Here is a 20,041-nt window from a genome sequence, read left to right as displayed (position 1 = left end):
ATAACTAGGACAAAAAGTCCGTATCACCCCACATATCAATAACTAGGACAAAAGTCCATATCACCCCACATATCAATAACTAGAGCAAAAAGTCCATAATAATGTGCTGAAAAGCCTTTACAGGTGGTCAACAGTGAGAAAAAACTAAAACTGCCAAATTGTTTCAAAAGTTGTAACTCTGAATTTTTTACTTGAGTTACATTTTTGCTCAAACATCTGGTTCCAGTCCACTACATTCTGTGAGGGCTAAAAACTTTGTCAGCTGACTTGTCAATCACATTCTTCTTATCCTTGTTGTGAGTGGGTCATTAACTAATTATATTGCTTGCCAGGTATGAGTAATTGTGTAACCACTCCTGGATAGAGCCTTTTTGTCATAGTCCTTGCTGACAGGATTTGGGGCACCTCTGCAAGTCACTACATGATTTCTTTCATGAGATTGTTTGTAAATTTTAAAAATGCTGAAGGTGTAGCAATGTTTTCTGTTTTCATTGAAAAATTGTCAACATTTTTTTAAATATCCTGCCTGTAATCAGTATTGTAAAAGATCAGACACAGCAGTCTCAATGTTTGCTTGTTATTCTGTCAAATGTAACAGATGAGACACAGCAGTCTCAATGTTTGCTTGCTATTCTGTTAATTGTAAAAGGTGAGACAAAGCAGTCTCTGTGTTGGTTATTCTGTTAATTTTAAAAGGTGAGACATACTCAAATGTTTGTTTGTTATTATGCTGATATGCCCCTTTTTGTTAAGTGTTTGTTAAAGCTTTTGTATGGAGAATATCTCCTATTTCTTCAATAGACCTTTCCTATGGACAGTTGACTAATATTTACCTCCCCACTAACAACTACATGTCACTACATGCATCCATCATTAACGTACCGATTACTGGTTCTGATTTTACATGTCTGACACTAGAAAGACTGTATAAACCAGGATATGTCACAAACACTTTCATAATGCATTATTGCTATCAAACAACTTTATTTCCGCATAAATCTTTCAAAATATACTCTCAAATATTACAGAAAATAGGTACATCAGAATATAAGTAAAGCACAAAATGCATATTAATTAAGATATTTGTTTTCACAAAACTGAGGTCCATATTTCTGAAAAAGTATCAAGCAGGAAAACTAAGCAATTGCTGTCCATTTAATTTAAATGGAACGAGAACTTTTACAAATTATGTGTAGAAGGAAATGAGACTGAACTGCCCAAGTAACTGATCTGATCTGATATATATATATATATATATATATATATATATATATATATATATATGGGACCCCGATTGGCCGAGTGGTCTAAAGTGCTGTCCGTTAAGGATCACTGCCATCTCACCTCTGTCTGCATAGGTTCGAGTCTCGGATTTGGCCAATGTGGGTATGTGAGAAAGCTTGCCAGTAGCTTCTCGAGGGTCGGTGGTTCTTTCCGGGGTTTTCCCAGGTTCTTCCTCCACCATTAATACTGGCTGCCATGTATAGCCTATCGTGTGCTGAAAAATGGCGTTAAGCCCTACAACAACTACAACTACAACTGATCTGATATATAAAAGCATTATGGCTACTTTTCTTCTTACCTTGATACATAAAAGCATTACGACTACTTTTCTCCTTACCTTTATATATAAAAGCATTATGACTACTTTTCACCTTACCTTTATATATAAAAGTATTATGACTACTTTTCTATTTACCTTGATACATAAAAGCATTATGACTACTTTTCTCCTTACCTTGATATATAAAAGCATTATGACTACTTTTCTCCTTACCTTTATATATAAAAGCATTATAACTACTTTTCTCCTTACCTTTATATATAAAAGCATTATGACTACTTTTCTATTTACCTTGATACATAAAAGCATTATGACTACCTTTCTCCTTACCCTGATATATAAATGCATTATGACTACTTTTCTCCCTGCCCTGATATATAAAAGCATTAAGACTACTTTTCTTCTTACCTTGATACATAAAAGCATTATGACTACTTTTCTCCCTGCCCTGATATATAAAAGCATTATGACTACTTTTCTTCTCACCTTTGTATATAAAAGCATTATGACTACTTTTCTCCTTACCTTGATACATAAAAGCATTATGACTACTTTTCTCCCTGCCCTGATATATAAAAGCATTATGACTACTTTTCTTCTTACCTTAATATATAAAAGCATTATGACTACTTTTCTCCTTACCTTGATACATAAAAGCATAATGACTACTTTTCTCCCTGCCCTGATATATAAAAGCATTATGACTACTTTTCTTCTTACCTTGATATATAAAAGCATTATGACTACTTTTCTCCTTACCTTGATATATAAAAGTATTATTACTACTTTTCTCCTTACCGTGAAAATTTAAATAGCTTTTACTCTTATATAATATCTTTGAGAGAGAAAAAATCTTTGGAATGTCAGCTTATTTGTACGATTTTGTAAAATAAGTAGTTTGTGGAAAGAAGAAACATTCTTATTTCATCTGTTTTTGCCATGTAAAGAAGTAAATGACCACCTTAATAATAATTAATTTAATATATTAATTCAATTAAAAATGAGAGATGTAGGCTAAGTCTTTGATGTTCAAATTCCTTTGTAGCTTTTAAATCTTCATGGCATTTACAAATTTGACATATATAGAGTGAATATAATTTAATTTATTGATCAATTAATGAAAGTAGTTTTAATTTGTTCATCTGTGCATTTATTTATTGGTATATATAATTAAATGATGTACCTACAGATGTGATACCAAAAAAAAATACAAATGAAAGTGGATGTATGAAAATCATTTTCTATAATAGTTGTCATGTTTGATAAGGGCCAAAATATTAAATAACATATTTCTTTTAAAGACAATTTGATAAAAAAAATTCAAACTTTAGAACTAAGAAATAAACAACTGATGAAAATAAAAGTTATACCATGAATTACAGTCTTGGGATAAAAACAAACCAATATACAAAATTAAACATGAAGAGTTCAAATGTAAAATAACAATGAAACTTTAGAGCAATCATTTGCTAAATATTGTTTTCACAGGGATGCACTGTTAACCTAAATGCTTGTGCAAATAATGATGCTTACAGTAAATGTGCAAAAATAGCTGCCATGATACAGAATGCTGGGTGATATCAGTACCATAATGGCAGAATGTCACATGATAAAAATATAGCTGCACCTATTCAAACAATAAAGGAAAGGTCTATACATGAACTGTGATCTGACATTGCAAATTTATTTTAACAAGGGACATCGAAAATCTCTAGAAATTTAAAGGTCACATGCTCTATGTCATGGCTGCTTGTGGGGAATTGATTTAAAGTTTTATAAATGAACTTATTTCTTTTTTCTCTGATAGATTTGCACACAAGTGTAAAACCCTTATGGATGGTGAGTTTAAAGGTCAAAGGTTAAAATCAGGCCAAAAGTGAAGGTCAAAGGGGAATAAATGAGACAATTTAGTGATATCTGTAAGCAAAAATAATAATTTTCCAAACTACTGATTGTCCAAGTCATATTGTGAAAAATAAGTGCATCTGCTTTGGTTATAATAGTTGAAGTGCAAGTTAAATGACCAAAAACCTGAAACACAAGGACGAGACAGGAGAACCATATATATTCAGTTATAAGTCAGGTCCAACAATAAACTGCAAAACCCAGATCTGCATTATTTGCCAGCAGATCTGGGTCTATCATGCTTGTTTGAAGTAATCAGTAGATCAAACAATGTAGACCCTGATCTATTGGAGTATTGTGCGATAGCAGATCCAAGTATATGTTGTTTGAAGAGGGACTCATACAGATGATCAACACTGAATAACTTTCAAAATTGAAAACTCAATGCAGCCATATATTTACTATTTTATTTTAATTCATTCAAAAATGGGATGATGTGGTTAAGGTTAATAAGTGCATTTAGCATAAATATTGCTTGTATTCTTGCAGGTATTATTTATAGAGGTAAGGTTGTTCATAAGAAATATATCAAACATTATCAAATCAAAATATTACCAAATCAAAATATTACCAAATCAAAATATTAAATCAAAATATTACCAAATCAAAATATTACCAAATCAATATATTACCAAATCAAAATTGTACCAAATCAAAATATTACCAAATCAAAATATTAAATCAAAATATTACCAAATCAAAATATTACCAAATCAAAATATTATCAAATCAATATATTACCAAATCAAAAATGTCAAAACAAATCTTCAAAAGATTGCAATTTACTAAAGTACACAACTTTTGTGAAGAACATGGCAGACATGCAAATACATGAAGCTTTGTTGTCAAACTGGACTCAGCATATGTCACCAAGAAAAGTCTATATACAGTCCAACACTGTTTGTTTGTTTGTTTGTGTGTTTGTTTGTTTTTTGTTTGTTTGTTTGTTTGTTTCTTTGCCCAAGACATTCCCACCTTGATAAAAATTAATTATGATCACTGTTGTCCTATTTTCTAATAATCTAATAAACTGTTTATACTCATATATAAGTCAGATCCAGCTGCAAACAATGTAGAAACTATTAAGCTATCACACTAGCAGATCAACTGATAAGTTATCACACTGGCAGATCAACTGATAAGCTATCACACTGGCAGATCAACTGATAAGTTATCACACTGGCAGATCAACTGATAAGCTATCACACTGGCAGATCAACTGATAAGCCATCACACTGGCAGATCAACTGATAATTTATCTCACTGGCAGATTAACTGATAAGCTATCACACTGGCAGATCAACTGATAATCTATCACACTGGCAGATCAACTGATAATTTATCACTCTGGCAGATCAACTGATAAGTTATCACACTGGCAGATCAACTGATAAGCTATCACACTGGAAGATCAACTGATAAGCTATCACACTGGCAGATCAAATGATCAGCTATCACACTGACTGGCAGATAAACTGATCAGCTATCACAGTGGCTGGCAGATCAACTGATAAGCTATCACACTGGCAGATAAACTGATAAGCTATCACACTGGCAGATCAACATGTGTTGCTTGTTCTACTAAATACTCCTAACAAACTGCATAAATCCAGGTCTAATGGCACATTATGCAATCAAAGATCTGGGTCTGTACAGTTTTTGCAGTTAGATTTGATTTATATGAGGTTACCCAGTGTATAAGATACACATATTACTCAGAAACGTGTATGAAGCACATTATTGGTCCATCCACTATCATTGTTCTAATTTCCGTCTGACATCAGTAGTATAAAAGACACTTTATTTTTTTTGTGCAGTATCATTTACTAGTTACTACATGACAGTTTATTAACTACAGAAGCAATAATAGTTTATTAATGTAATATTTTCAATAACACAAGGTTATAAGTGTAAAAATATTGAACCCTAATGTGTGAATGTTTGAATGAATGTACTATCAACAAAATAACATAATCAAAGCAAAAGTACAAAGATTTTACTTCAATAGTAACTTTCAATGTTTGCAGATTTTGATTAAGTAATATTCTACATCAACATGTGTCAATCTCACTATCTATTTCTATGCATGACAATTGCATAAAATACAATTTCAACAAATAAATCACATTAAATATTTGTAACACAAAGTCCTTGTTATGTATTGCAACCTATGTAAACATTTCACACTGAAACTCTAAAAATATCAATTACAACTTTCTTTCCTTCATGAATTGCAACTTTCTTTCCTTTATCAACATATTCGTACACTATTTATCAGTAATTTTCTTATTTATCTACCATCACAACTACATGCACAATACTGTAGCATTAAAAACGTAATTATTATACATAATTCATAATTACTGTCATGCCATTATTTCTAATAAATTATAGAACAATGCAATGTTAAATATTTTTTTCATTAAAGAAAGCATTAGAAATGCAAAATTTGAGTCGCAATGGGGATAAAGTGAAAGATGCAAAATTTATAAAAGACCTTTTCATCATGAATAAAAGTTTAAGAATTAACCTCTTGAAAAGTTGAAAAGCTATGCTAATCAAATGGAAGCAGTCTTGTTTAATATGTAAATTTTAATTTCAAACCCTAATACAGAGAAACATGCGATAGGTGGGGTAAATAACTGCTGACCACATGCATCAAACCACGATATGCCTAGAATAAAAACATTTTTTATGAATGTGTTGAGGGGCAAAGTGCCAGTCAAATGTATGGTACAAATTTACTACCAGTCAATTTATATAACAATCAAGATTTTTAAGACAAACTCATGCTTCATAAAAATGAATCACTGCCATGTAAGAACATTGATTTTGAGGTTTCTTAATTTAATAACAGAATATTTTTTGTCTATTTGTCAGCCTGGATGATTTTTTTAGTAGTGTCAGGGAATAAGAAGCATCAAAGACAAATATCAGGAACTATGACATGATTGCATAATATTCCAGTTCATGTAATAATGATGTGCATTATAGCAAGGTCCCCTGTATGTCATAGAGAGTCTGGAATGGATTCCCATATTCAAATTTTGAGAGCTCTGATCCAGAAAATCCAGAGATATGGTGCAAAGAAATTCAATCATATCTGGTTGTCAAACACACGAAACCTACAGTAGAGTTGTGGCATCCGAGTTTGTTACAAACAGTTGTCATGATATTTCTATTTGACTCAGTGTGACATTATGGCTGATTTTTTTAAACACCTACCTTGTAATTTTACAGAGTGCAAGAAGGTTCTGATTGATATTTAGGAGTTTCATGACATCAAACAATTTTAAATGCTGCAGGACAAAGTTGCATTTGAACCAAGAATACCAATGTAATGAAATGAGACTTTATTGACAAGCACAGGAAAGTTTAGGATTGCATATATGCTGATTCATGCATCGAGTCAAATAGCAAACTGCACAGACTCAGAGCATAACGAACTGACGGATCTAGGTCTTTGCAGTTTGTTAGGAGCATTCAGTAGACCAAATAACATGTGACAGCAGACCAGGGTCTCTGTTGTTTGCAGTTTGACTTGCCTTATAATAGATGCATATATAGTATTTTTATGCTCAGATATACTAAGCCTGTAAGGCCACTTTGATATTAAATTTTTAATTATAAAATGTAACATAAACTAGAAAAAATATTTTGGCACATGAAAGTTACACAAAGACCACATTCAACTCTCCTGTTGTACTTTTCCAAGAAAGAATGAATATATATATATAAGCATACATATATCATTGCTGTTGTAATAATACATTAATAAATTCAGCATTTGCATCAAGAGGAAATGTTACAAGATTTAAAAAGATTTGGTACAATTTTACGAAGTTTTATCTACTTTACACATTTAAGACCCTTACCAAGAGATGGTAAAACTTAATTACTGACAGCAAAAATGTCATTTTTTTCCAGTTTTGAATCACTGAGCAGTCGACAGATATAAAACATTAGGAAATGCATTTGAAAAACCTGTCAGAATAAATAGTAAAACACAGACAAAAATGAAGCCAATCCAATGGCTCATTCAAAGAAATTTGTATGGGCACCCTTCTTAAAAAAACATAGACCTTAGTAGTTTGTTAAACAGGTATGTAAAACACTAAAATCTCAACTTTAGAAAGAAAAATGCAATAAAAAAATCACAAAGTTTTTCAAAACCACTTTTATTTTTTATTCATTCAATCTTCTATCCATTATTTTTACTTGATCAAAGTTTTATTCATCATTTTACATGATGTATGCCACATGACTATGATATATGTGTGGTTGTATGCATACAGAACTGACAATTCAACATTTTTGTTCATGAAAATTTTTGGCAGGGAGTTCAAACCTCACAATTTAACATGGCCTCCAACTTTCTAAGGATATGTGCATCTGTAACTTGGTAAAGGAAGTTTATATTTCATGTTAATCATTTCCAATAGTTCAAAGAAAAATTACCATTATAATTTTTTTATGGCTAAATCTACAGATTATGTTGTTTTCTCACTCCCTTTAAACCACTTCATCAAGTCAGGCTTATGATGTAATTGGAAATGAGGTCAAATTAACTTTATGTAGCAGAATAGAAATCCTCTAATTTATTTGAATTTGCCAGTATCTTAGCTACTTATTATAAAATATCATGTATACTCACTTATAAATTGGATTCGACAACAAACTGCATAGATCATGATCTGCCATCACTTAATTCAAATCAGGGTCTGTGTTGTTTGACCCAACATACAAATGAATATATAAGGTACTGAAGTGAGTACACATGGTGACAAAAGAACTTGAAAATATTCTGGATCCCTGTCAAATTGCTGGTCAAGAAGAGTATAGTACAATGATTATACCCTATGAATGCCCCTCTCTGTCATGATTTTAGTTGATTAACACTGACCAATGCATCCATCCATTAATATTTTCATAAAATTTTACTAAGGATCAACAACTTTTCATACAATAGTCAAATCCCTAGGTCACATGATGGGCATATCATGTGTCATTTACAGTTCTCTTGATTTTCTCTTATTTCAGAAATAATGTAAACTGGCCTCTTAAAATTGTGTACTTACTTTATTATGCCATTTCAGAGCATTTTTGGAAGTTTGCTGTTTTATGGCATGCGAACAGAGGTTGGTTATTTAGTGCTAAAGTGATAGGAGTACAGTATCCTGCCCAAGGACAAACCACCATAGATAATCGGGGCTGATTTGATGAGTCCTGCCCAAGGACAAACCACCATAGACAACCTGGGCTGGTGGGAGGGTTCAAACCCAGGACCTTTTAGCTGTGAGTCCGGTATGCTAACTGCAATACTGCTACAGCTCCTACCTCCATCAGTTGCCAACAAATCAGGTGTTTTGTGTACTGCTGGAATTAGTGATCAGGTTCAAGGAGCCTATTACTTTCTAAAAATTCAGGGGTTGTTTGCACAAATGTTAAGTCTTATTTGAAGAATTACTAAAACTTGGTGAAGAGGTAGCGGCCCTTCCACACCCATATCAATAATTTCTTATTAGCTGTAACAGTAGGGGGTTTAATAGTTTAAATCTTGCTTTAATATCTAACATTACTAGGAATAGCTTGTAGTCGTGCACCTTTACAATATTATGCAAATGAAAGAGTCATGACTAAACTTGGTGGATGTACATGTCTTATGCTAAAACTGATTTCAACTGGAAAAATTTTAAAAGTAAACACTATTAGTGCAGCCATGTCCTTATCTTTTAATTTTCCTTCATGCAAGAGTAAATGACTGACAGATGTAATAAAATAACACACACATTACAACATCCAAGAATAGTATCACAGTTCTTCATATAACTTGTAGAAATATACAATATAAAAAATAAAAATATTACCAGAAGTAGCTTTAAGCAACTTTGGTGACCATTACTTTCGTAACCATGGCAACTTAACAATTCTGTTGCCATCTGGCCATTCAAAGCGCGACTGGTATTCAGTAAAGCTGGGCTCATAAGTTGTCAGACCAAGTGGTCGACCATGTAGTGTGAAGTCTGGTGTGGGGTTGATGGTGAAATGACTGGCTTTCATATCAGATTTTGGCCATGCATATCGTGTCATATACTCAGTATTCCCAGGGAAGGTTGTGTTGATGCCCGCTTGCTCCTGAATGGAGAGAGCACGAGGACCTGAAGCCCTGCTGGTTTTATCTACAAGACTATCATCCCTAGACATGGCATTCAGGGCATTGGCTGTCTTCAACTCATGCAGTTTTTTACTTCGTGTAGCTGGATTATCCACATACATTGTGGTACTGCGTGGAAACAGGCTGTCAACAGTTTGGTAACCTGAGGAAATAAAGATATCACAACGAAGGTTATGCTACTATGTTTTGAGGCACTGCTGAAAGAGGGGAAGGTACAAAGGGCAGACAACTCTTACAATGTAAAAAAAGTTACAATATATTTGCATGTCTTTCACCTACTTGAACTAGCATTTATTTTTATCATCATTATAATAATGAACTTTGAACATTCTTTAGGTGGTCATTATATAATAAAATTGATCCATGCAGGATGATTTTGGTTATAAATGACAAATGACAAGTTGCAGCAGAGGTCACACAAAACAGGTTTTAGTATATAGTGAAGTATATTTTATTATTGATAAATGCATATTAAAAAGTATAAACAACCTTGTTGATAATATGAAAATTATGTATATACAACCTTGTCACTCATTTAAAAAATATGTATATACAACTTTGTCACTTGTTTTAAAAATTAGTTATTCAGTCTTGTCACTTATTTAAAAAATAAGTATATTCCACTCAGTTAAAAAATATGTATATACAACCTTGTCAATAATTTGAAAAAAATGTATGCAACCTTGTCACTAATTTAAACAAAATTTGTTTACAACCTTGTCTTTGCTTTCAAAAAGAAGCATATACATATTTTCTTTCTGAGATTTTACAGCATTGTCCAAAGGGACAAAAATTTCCATGGATTACTGAAGAGACAAAAATGTCCTTGGATTACTGAAGAGACAAAAATGTCCATGGATTACTGAGACACAAAATGTCCATGGATTATTGAAGACACAAAAATGTCCATGGATTACTGAAGAGACATATCCATGGATTACTGAAGGGACAAAAATGTCTATGGATTATTAAAGACAAAAGTGCAATAACAGATTATCTTGATAACAGTAAGCCATATAAATAGAAATTACCTTTCACTTCTCGTCTTGGAGGTGCATATGACCCAAATTTGACACTTGAAGCAGAGGCACTGACAGGAGCAGACAATGTAGCATTTTCTCTTTCATATCTTGGAAAATCTAAAAACAAATTAAAGAAGACATGATCTGTTTCCATTGATCTATATTAGAAAAAGAACATACTATTGTAATTACAACTATTTCAGTGACATGACTTCCAGACATTAACATATAATACCTGTTTAATACAGCACACTGCAACATTTTTATTTATTTACGACAATTTAAGCATATTTAAATTTACACAAGATATGAAAATGTACTGATCTAATTTATTTTCACTTTGTGAAAACATACATAATGAAAGTGAAACCCTGGAGTTGACTGAAAATTTTGCTTATCAATAGTACATAAATTTTTGTGAACTAATTTGCTTGTTTTGTGTCTGTAATAGATGAATTTAATTATACTGGTATATACTTCAAGGAATTTTAAAAAAAGGTCTTGATGCTACTTTAAATTTTGGAATAATTCCAATTCATAAATGAAGTATTGCTTGAATGGTGTCTTTAGCCTGCATGTTAGGCAATCACTAATTTTACGACACTCTATACCATAGGACTCCAGGCTATTGCTTCAAATTTGGAAATAATTTTCATGCTTTACATTCAATTTTAAGTTTAATATTTTTAAAAATTTACCAAGATGTAAAGCTTAGGAATCTGACATTCTAATGATGTGATTTAAAGTAACTTTTACAATCTTATGGAATAAGAAGGAAAAGCAAACAAAAAACCTATTCCCTCTTTCACAAAACCTAATTTCACCATCAGAAAGCTCTTTCTTAGATAATAAAGGCGTTGGTAAGTACCTAGCCAGCTGTCCCATTTAATATCAAGTGTTATTAAGCAATGGCTTGTGGCCTCATTTGCATATCACCAGGAAGTCACTCAGGGGTTCATAAAGGGCTTTTGATACCAATCCCTGTGAATAATTCCATTTCTTAGGTGAACATTAGGACAACTGGTAATAATATTACCACAAATACTTCTACTATTAACATTGCTGCAACTACAAACAATATTGACCTTGATCTGCATATGCATAACTGACCTGGTTAATCAGTGTCTATTCTATCTGTTCTATTTATTGACCTGGTTAGTCAGTGTCTATTTCTATCTGTTCTATTTACTGACTTGGTTAATCAGTGTATATTCTATCTGTTCTATTTATTGACCTGGTTAATCAGTGTCTATTCTATCGGTTCTATTTATTGACCTGGTTAATCAGTGTCTATTCTATCGGTTCTATTTATTGACTTGGTTAATCAGTGTCTATTCTATCTGTTCTATTTATTGATTTGGTTAATCAGTGTCTATTCTATCTGTTCTATTTATAGACCTGGTTAATCAGTATCTCTTCATCTGTTCTATTTTACTGACTTGGTTAATCAGTGTCTATTCTATCAGTTCTATTTATAGACTTGGTTAATCAGTGTCTATTCTATTGGTTCTATAATCAGTGTCTATTCTATCGGTTCTATTTATTTACCTGGTTAGTGCGTATTCTGTCCTATTTATTAACCTGGTTAATCAGTGTCTATTCTATCTGTCCTATGTATAGACCTGGTTAATCAGTGTCTACTCTATCTGTTCTATTTATTGACCTGGTTAATCAGTGTCTATTCTATCAGTTCTATTTACTGACCTGGTTAATCAGCATCTATTCTACTTGTTTTATTTATTGACCTGGTTAAACAGTGTCTATTCTATCTGTCCTATTTATTGACCTGGTTAATCAGTGTCTATTCTATCTGTCCAATGTATTGCTCCTAACAAACTAAACAGACTCAGATCTAACAGCACATTATGCAAGGACAGATCAGGGTCTGTGCAGTTAACTTTTAAGCAGGTCCATATAGTAGTTTTCAAAAATTAAATGGAAGCAAATGGAATATTCATGGTCCTTGTCTACCAGACAGTGACATGATTTATATACATGTAAGCTACTACTTATATTTTTCCCATATGATGAACAAACTGAAATATTGATAAAAAATATATGCCTACTCTTTTGAGATCTTTGGATTCCACTCCAGTATCCTTGTCTAAAGTTCTTATCCATCCATTTAGCTTCAAGCTTGAATGGTTCTCTGGATCCTCTTGTCAGGTTATTCCTGTATCCTGTGTAGCGGTCAGTTACCCCAATGTAATCCCCAAACTGGTTGACACGTGAAGCGGCTCCCACAGTGTAAGGTTCCACATCCTAATATTAAAGACAGTAAAACATTGATTAACCAAACCCATTAAGATCAATATTGTCAAGATAATTGGTCATCTGGATGATCAAATTTTAGTCAAAGAGTGTAACTGTAAATGGAATTAGTACTGGATTAAATTGGTACAAAATCACACACTTGACTCTATTAATATCAGTAGTTAAGTAAATATTAACATTTAACATGTTTGAGAACAGAAAAGTAGAAATAATAAAAAATATTATTCAGATACATACATTAAGTACTAAAATTCATAATAAGATCTTTTGTTTGCATACAACACCTATCACAGATCTACACAGACTATACATGATGGAATAGTGAACGACATAGGTGTGATGGAATATCATTTTATGTATAAACTTGTAAACACAAGTATCAAAGGGTTCTAATTAAAGGTCAACTCATCTGACATGAAGTCTTTTCATGACTGTACTGGTAAGCAATTAACTTTTAATAGTAGTTAATTTACCATTGAGTGTTGATTGACTGTTAGTTACATGAATCTATGCTTCGATTTGAAATACCTTTGATCTGACAGACTATTTTGAGTATTCATTTGTGTTTGAGTAATTTGGGATTTCTATATGATAAATTAGATATTGCCTAGTGGTACTCTCTTAGCAACAATTTATAGCAAAAATAAACTCTCTTTTTATTGAATCTCTATCTTTCTCTCTTCTAATTACATTTACCTTTAATTTAGAAAGATAATTTAGTTACCATATATACTCTCTGACCAGTTGATCAAACTGTAAACTGGTGTCATGATGAAAAAAACTAGTTTCAATTATTGATACATATATATTGCAATAAGTAAAATTTTAGGGGTGGAATGGTACCAGTCCATACAAGCAAATAGTATGGATAATCAGTCTTATACTGTAATTAGAAAAGTACCATTATGATTAAGAATTGACACTGTTGCTTTAAAATTCAGTGGCAGAAGATGTCTTGAGAAGTTTTATTCATTGGAGTAAGATCTGAGTGAAATAAAAGTTTGAAAGAATATTACTATAACAAAGATAAATTATTCTTGTTTCAATGACGTAAACGTTGTTACCATATGTTTGAAATGATTCCATATATAATCATTTATAAGTACAGTCAAACTGCAAACAACATAGAACCTGATCTACCATTGCTTAATATGGACAGAAGATCCAGGTCTATGTTGTTTGCTCTAGCAATTACTCCTAACAGCTGCATAGACCCTGATCTGCTGTCACTTTATTTGACAGCAAATATGTGGATTTATGCAGTTTGGGGCTGGTTCTGACTGCAGGGCTAGAGAGTGGAACACCAATGTAATTTTGGCTGGCTGTATATAAAAATATGTTAATCCATTTGGCAAGATCCAATGTATGTATCAATCAATTTTTCACAAATGAATATTGAAAGAAGCAGCTAAAATTGATATTTAGTTTCATATTCAGTTTTCATATTAGTCATATTAAGTCATGGTAAAAACAAAACATCATGGGTTCTGATTATTCAGTCTGTATGAAACACTGCCCTATTCTTATACACCTATCCTTTACACATATCCCTTGATAACTTTTAAATAATAGTATCTACTTCATAACAATATTTCAAAAGAAATTTCAAGCAATTTTAAGGGAATTTTCAAGGACAGAAAATGTAAATTTTCTAGCAAATAATAATTAACATTAGGATGAATGTGGTTTATGGTATTTAAAAGTTACAAAATTTCAGAATTAGGTGATTTGATTTGATTAGCTACACTGTACTTCATTCTTCAACAAAAACGTAGAAATATTTTTGTTAAAATGAGGCCTAATTGTGAAGATATTGTAGTTCAAGGGGCATGGGAGGTAATGGTGTAGTAATTTCATCTGCATCACTTGGAGGCTAGCAGTCTTACTGGCCACAGTTTCTAATTCCTCCTTGATTTTCATATTCATGCCAAAAATATTCTAAATTTATTCTTATTGTCAACATTCAACATTTTATTCTTTTTATGTCTTTCACTCCAGCTATAAGACTTCAAAGCACCTCAGTGATCAAGCGGAGGTTACCTTATTCTGTAAGACCCTAGTTTTACTGATGGTAAGTACTTGAGAGCTAAGTTCAAATGCATAGATATTTTCAGCAGAGTTACCAGACCATGGCAATTTTGCACTTGGCATTAGCTTTTTAATGTTTCTTCATCAATTTTACAAAATGAAAAAATACTTTATTGAGCTGGCATTTCTTTCTTTTTTTTTGAGCAATTTTAAGTGAAATGGGTCTGGAAACACAATTTTCAGATTTTTATTTTAAATTACCATGACTGATACTTTGGTTCACATTATCTGTATGGCTCAAGGTGACCACAGTTGAGTCCATGTCTTTCAATATATGCAACACAGAGCTCATTGTGTATCATTTGGCCTAACCCATAAACTCTGCATGATAGTGCTTATTCCAGCCTTATTTGAAAATACACTTCCCATCACAAGGCACTAATATTTTCAAATGAAATGAATTTGTTTTGTTTTTAAATTCAAGCACTTTTCGAGTACTACTGAGCATCTGCAATCACTATCCAGTACCATTTGTAACTGGCCTTAGATTCAATAACTTTTCAAGCTTACTACCAAAATTAAAGTGCTTTCCAAGATTGTGTAAACCCTGGTCCATAAACATCACACATGGCATGTGCAAGGGATAATATAATTTTGGTTAATAGTTGTTAGGAATGGTGGCAAAGTGTTTGCATCATTATTCATACATGAGAATAATAATCTTTATTGCTCTACACAAATATGCATAAAACAGATTTTACTATGTGAAGTTAATTAAGTCACTAACTGATGAAAGACTTAACATCAATTACTCACAAATTGTGTATTTGTGAAGTTGGAGTTACTCCATTTTGAGTTCAAAATATGTGTATCCATTGTAAGCAAACAACAATAACTAAAGCTTCAAAACAAGAATTACGCTCATCAATATGTCTACACTTGTCCTGAAAATAACAAGTTTAAATGTCACTTCTTTAATTGAACATGATAATAACTGAGTATGTTTGCATTAATAAACATAGCATATAACAGTTTCACAGTCCAAGAAAACTATACCTAGATATATACAAAAATCTTCTAAAAAGAATGACAAAAGAATAATTGTATCTTTTATTAGAATTTGCAGGTTTATTTTCAAATGTACCAAAGCAAACTTTGAAGAACAGTCCACAGATGAGTTAAAAACAACAACTTTGGAGTTGTCTATGGTGAATGATTGTAAAAGAAAATTAGGCTGATCCAGCACTCATATGCTACAGTGATAACTGTGTCTTTTGTGCAGTGTTAATTTGCAGAGACAAATAATCTGTTAATTAGCTTCTGTTATTATGCAAAAGGACCAACATGTTCCCCATAGGACAAATAAGTTCCCAGCATTTCTCAAAATAAATCCAGCTTAAACTTTGAGAAAACACCAAATTAGGTTCTCATGAACATTTTATTTTTTAAATTGGTTTTCAAATTATCATTATAAATGTGATTTGCCCTCATTTATTCAAAAGATAATAAATCTCAGCTGACACTCATGGCTATGCCAGTTAGCATGCCCATAAGAACCTAATTTGATGTTTTCTCAGAGTTTAACCTGGATTTATGTTGAGAAATGCTGGAAAAACTGTCATGTGCTGACTTTGTTTATTAATACAAATATACTCAATTATTGTCATGTGCAATCAAAGAAGTATCATTTAAACTTGTTATCTTCAGTATCAGTGCAGACATATTGATGGGTTTTATTCCAAAGGTTTATGATGTCTGTAACTGGTATTTGTTTCTTATGGTGTTGCCACCAAGAGTCATTTCTACGTTAATCTATATATATGCATGCACAAAACAGGTCCCTGATTTTCTAATATTTCTATTTATTGACATTTCATTGTAAAATATATCATTTATTGAGAAAATATTTTGTTAAAGTCAAGCTTACAAAATATATGATTTCTTATTAAAATTCAACTTAACATGAACCAAATGCCATTTTCAACCGAATCTAAGTCTGAAAATGACAAGTATCTAACTTGAATATTTCTACCTTAACAGCGGGATTTAAACAAGATTGAGAGTTGCTTACTGCTTGTATTTGTTGCAGACTGTGTTTTGCCCAATGATGAAGTTCACGAATCTCATTCTCTTGACTTGTTTCAATGCTGTGAGCACCCATTTTATTTTTGTAGTCAAACAAGAATGCTGCAGCTTTGTCCAGCACTGTGGTTGCATCTGCAAAGAAAAATTATTTTTTCTAGAAATTATAAGAAGTTATCAAAATAAATCATAAAATTATTTTCAAACTATCAACAAGATGTTTTAAAATAAGTCAAATTGAAATTAAACGTTTCATATGACAAATTTGGATGAATTCTGTTCATCATTATTGCAATGATTTGATTTGTGAAAAGTAACCAAAAGGGAACCCTAAGGACTCTGAAGAAATTAATTATCCAGTTAATAGGTTGGTAAAAAGAAAAAACAAACAAATTAAATCATGTCTTGAGAGTAAATCACATAGCCAACTAGGGCCAGTTTCTTCTGACATTTCCACACTATATTAGATATTTCATCGGTCACGTAGTAGTAAAAGGAATATTATATCGCCTGCAGTCTCTACAAAGATCTAAATCGTCGTGTCTGTTTAGGCTTAATTGCTGCCAGTTGCAGTAAACAAAATATTTTGTTAAAAATAAAACCGATGTGAATCTAAGTCTATACTTGTTGGCTGGTTTGATGTTATCCGACTAAAAAGAAACAGAGAATTGGCATAATTTACAAGTCATTTAATCGACCTACTTGTAGCATGTGCTGATATTTGTTGTGGATCAAGCCCTGTTTTCCAGTCTTTGGAGGTGGTCATGAGTTTGGTGTCGAGCTTTAAATGGTCCAAGCCATTGTTGATTGATTCCATTTCCTGAGCTATTTCCTCCGTAACATAGAATTTTCCGCTTGTAAGAATTTCATTAATGTCACGTTTTAATGTATCCACTGTGCTCCGAAGAGCAGCAGTTTCCCTGCTTGAATACATTATGAATGGTGTAGTTTTTCAAGACAAATTGCTAACAAGACCAGGAAACTGACCGCCAGTCACTTACCGATGGCGTTAGCAACGACCGTAGCAACATAAGTTTCCGGTTCCGTCGCACAATTAAATTGGCATACCATTTCTGTTGGTTACCTCCCTTAGGACACATAAGGCCATTAGATATATTCTACAAAGGTGTCTGCAGTGAGGAGTGTTAGCTATTTATTGTTTGAGGGGGGAAAAATTAATACTGATCCAGGCAAAAAAGAAATCGAAACTACTACTGCTAGTCCAGTGGTTCATGTAAAAATATGGGAGTTTCAGAGAATTTATTTTTCTTGCAAACAAACAACAATTAAGTTTAATGACTTAGTACGACAACCAGGTTAGTCCGAGTTTCCTCTTACCCTTGTCACCCCATCTTTGATATGTGGACATTTATGTTTGGGTGTAGGGTCAGAGTCTATTCCTTATGGAAAAGTTGGGATTCACCGACACCATCTGGTGTCGGCATAGGGTAGTTGCTTACAAGCCGGTCCAGCAAACTTGAACGACCTTTCATCGAGATATCAGTTTTCCCCGTCACCCCTGCCGGGGTATAACTTATAAGCCGCCCACAAAAGATCGCCAGATCGTCGAATTCCAACTTTTCGATAGGGAATGGACTTTGACCCTACACCCCAACATACATGTCCAAATATCGAAAATGGGGTGGCAAGGGTCAGAGGAAACTCGAACTACAACAACGTGAACTCATTATTTTCCGAATGTTGTAAAGAAGAAATAGATACTTTGCAGAAAACACCTTTTGGACACATAAGAGACGACCAATATCAAGGGCCGTTCATGTCAAAGCCGTAGTAATATTTCAGTAAGAAAAGCTTCACGGAAAAGGTAACCTTTTTCATGGATATAAGTGTCTTTTTCACGACAAATATAACTTGTTTATGAAGAAACTATCTCTTTCACAAAGATGTGTCTAGCTAATACCGTCAAAATCTTCATGATAAAATCAATTTTTTCACGTATAAAGTGTTCTCTTTGGAAAATTTAATAATAAACGCGAATTTTTGTGAAGAAATTTGTTCTAAGTCCTCGCTCTTCAAAAACAGTACTCCTCGTGACAATTGTTACTGTTGTCGTAATACAGTCATGTTTTTCATCAATTTTTTTAACTTTTCATAAAAAATGTAAATTTCTTAGTGATAAAGTTATATTATTGAGTTTTATATGAATTTTTATAAAATGCAATTTTTATTGTTATAACTTAAATTTGTATCATTCTCAATAAAAGCAGTTGGTATTACTTGGATACTATATTTCACATTGCAGAAAGAAAAAAATACATTAGTAATTCTTCCTATATGTCACACTAGGTAAGCAACAGCTGCGTTCGTGTATCAGCAGTGCATTCACATCATACGTGGGTCGAAATATGTTAATGTTACGAAGGTCATGGGATCTGAAGACACGTGACGTGATATTCATCTAACTGACAAACCGTTTGTGGGAATGGAATGCGTATATGACAGACTTTGCCTTTTATGAGGCACGTTCCATGCCTTCCAAAACTGGATATAAATACACAGCGAAAGAGCTCGATTAAGTTGCTGCTCAAATGGGCTTCAGAATTCTGACATCCTCTTGCAGGCAAGAAAAATATATCTTACTATAATTTAAAAACCTTTGATTAGTACCTCGATGCATTTAATTGTTTAAAGACGTTGTGGAAAGTAATTCAGTCTTTCTTCTAACATGCTGTATTCTTTTATTCTATAATATGAAGTACGAATTAATTATGTTTATGGTTTGATTGAACTTACTACGAATTCAGATGTATTGTAATTGTAGTCTTGAATTATTATTTAATTTTGACACTACGAGGAAGTTAATCCTGGTTGGTTAAACTAACGAAGGCGTGTATTTCCCAGGCAAAATTCAAGGTTTTAAGTAATCTCACTCGCGAAATTAGTCAGTCAGTGGAGAGGAGTACAGACTACAACCAAGTTACAGATGATGGGTGATGACTCCAAGAGGTTGGGGGGGGGGGGGGCAGCACT

General features: G+C 32.6%; 1 protein-coding gene across 2 annotated transcripts; it reads right to left on the bottom strand.

The window, feature by feature from the left end:
* Positions 1 to 1,068: 1,068 nt before the first annotated feature.
* On the bottom strand, positions 1,069 to 18,126 carry LOC149801220 (uncharacterized). Of its 2 annotated transcripts, XR_016420595.1 has the most exons (6): positions 17,753 to 18,126; positions 17,040 to 17,185; positions 12,733 to 12,928; positions 10,676 to 10,783; positions 1,700 to 9,786; positions 1,069 to 1,582 (listed from the first exon to the last, which is right to left on the bottom strand). XR_016420595.1 is itself a non-coding variant. In XM_089955279.1 (5 exons), exons 1-5 carry the CDS (start codon positions 17,982 to 17,984, stop codon positions 9,368 to 9,370), a joined length of 1,101 nt encoding a protein of 366 aa, XP_089811405.1. In that variant the 5' UTR covers positions 17,985 to 18,126; the 3' UTR covers positions 1,069 to 9,367. The 2 variants fall into 2 exon arrangements, 1 of the variants encoding a protein (XP_089811405.1); XM_089955279.1 differs by having other exon boundaries at positions 1,069 to 9,786.
* Between the last annotated feature and the right edge of the window lie 1,915 nt (positions 18,127 to 20,041).

Source organism: Sinohyriopsis cumingii, chromosome 4 (assembly GCF_028554795.1).
Source record: "Sinohyriopsis cumingii isolate HCF-2022 chromosome 4, ASM2855479v2, whole genome shotgun sequence".
Taxonomy (NCBI): domain Eukaryota; kingdom Metazoa; phylum Mollusca; class Bivalvia; order Unionida; family Unionidae; genus Sinohyriopsis; species Sinohyriopsis cumingii.
Note: the sequence above shows the minus strand (reverse complement) of the source record. Positions and strands in the feature narration are given on the sequence as shown.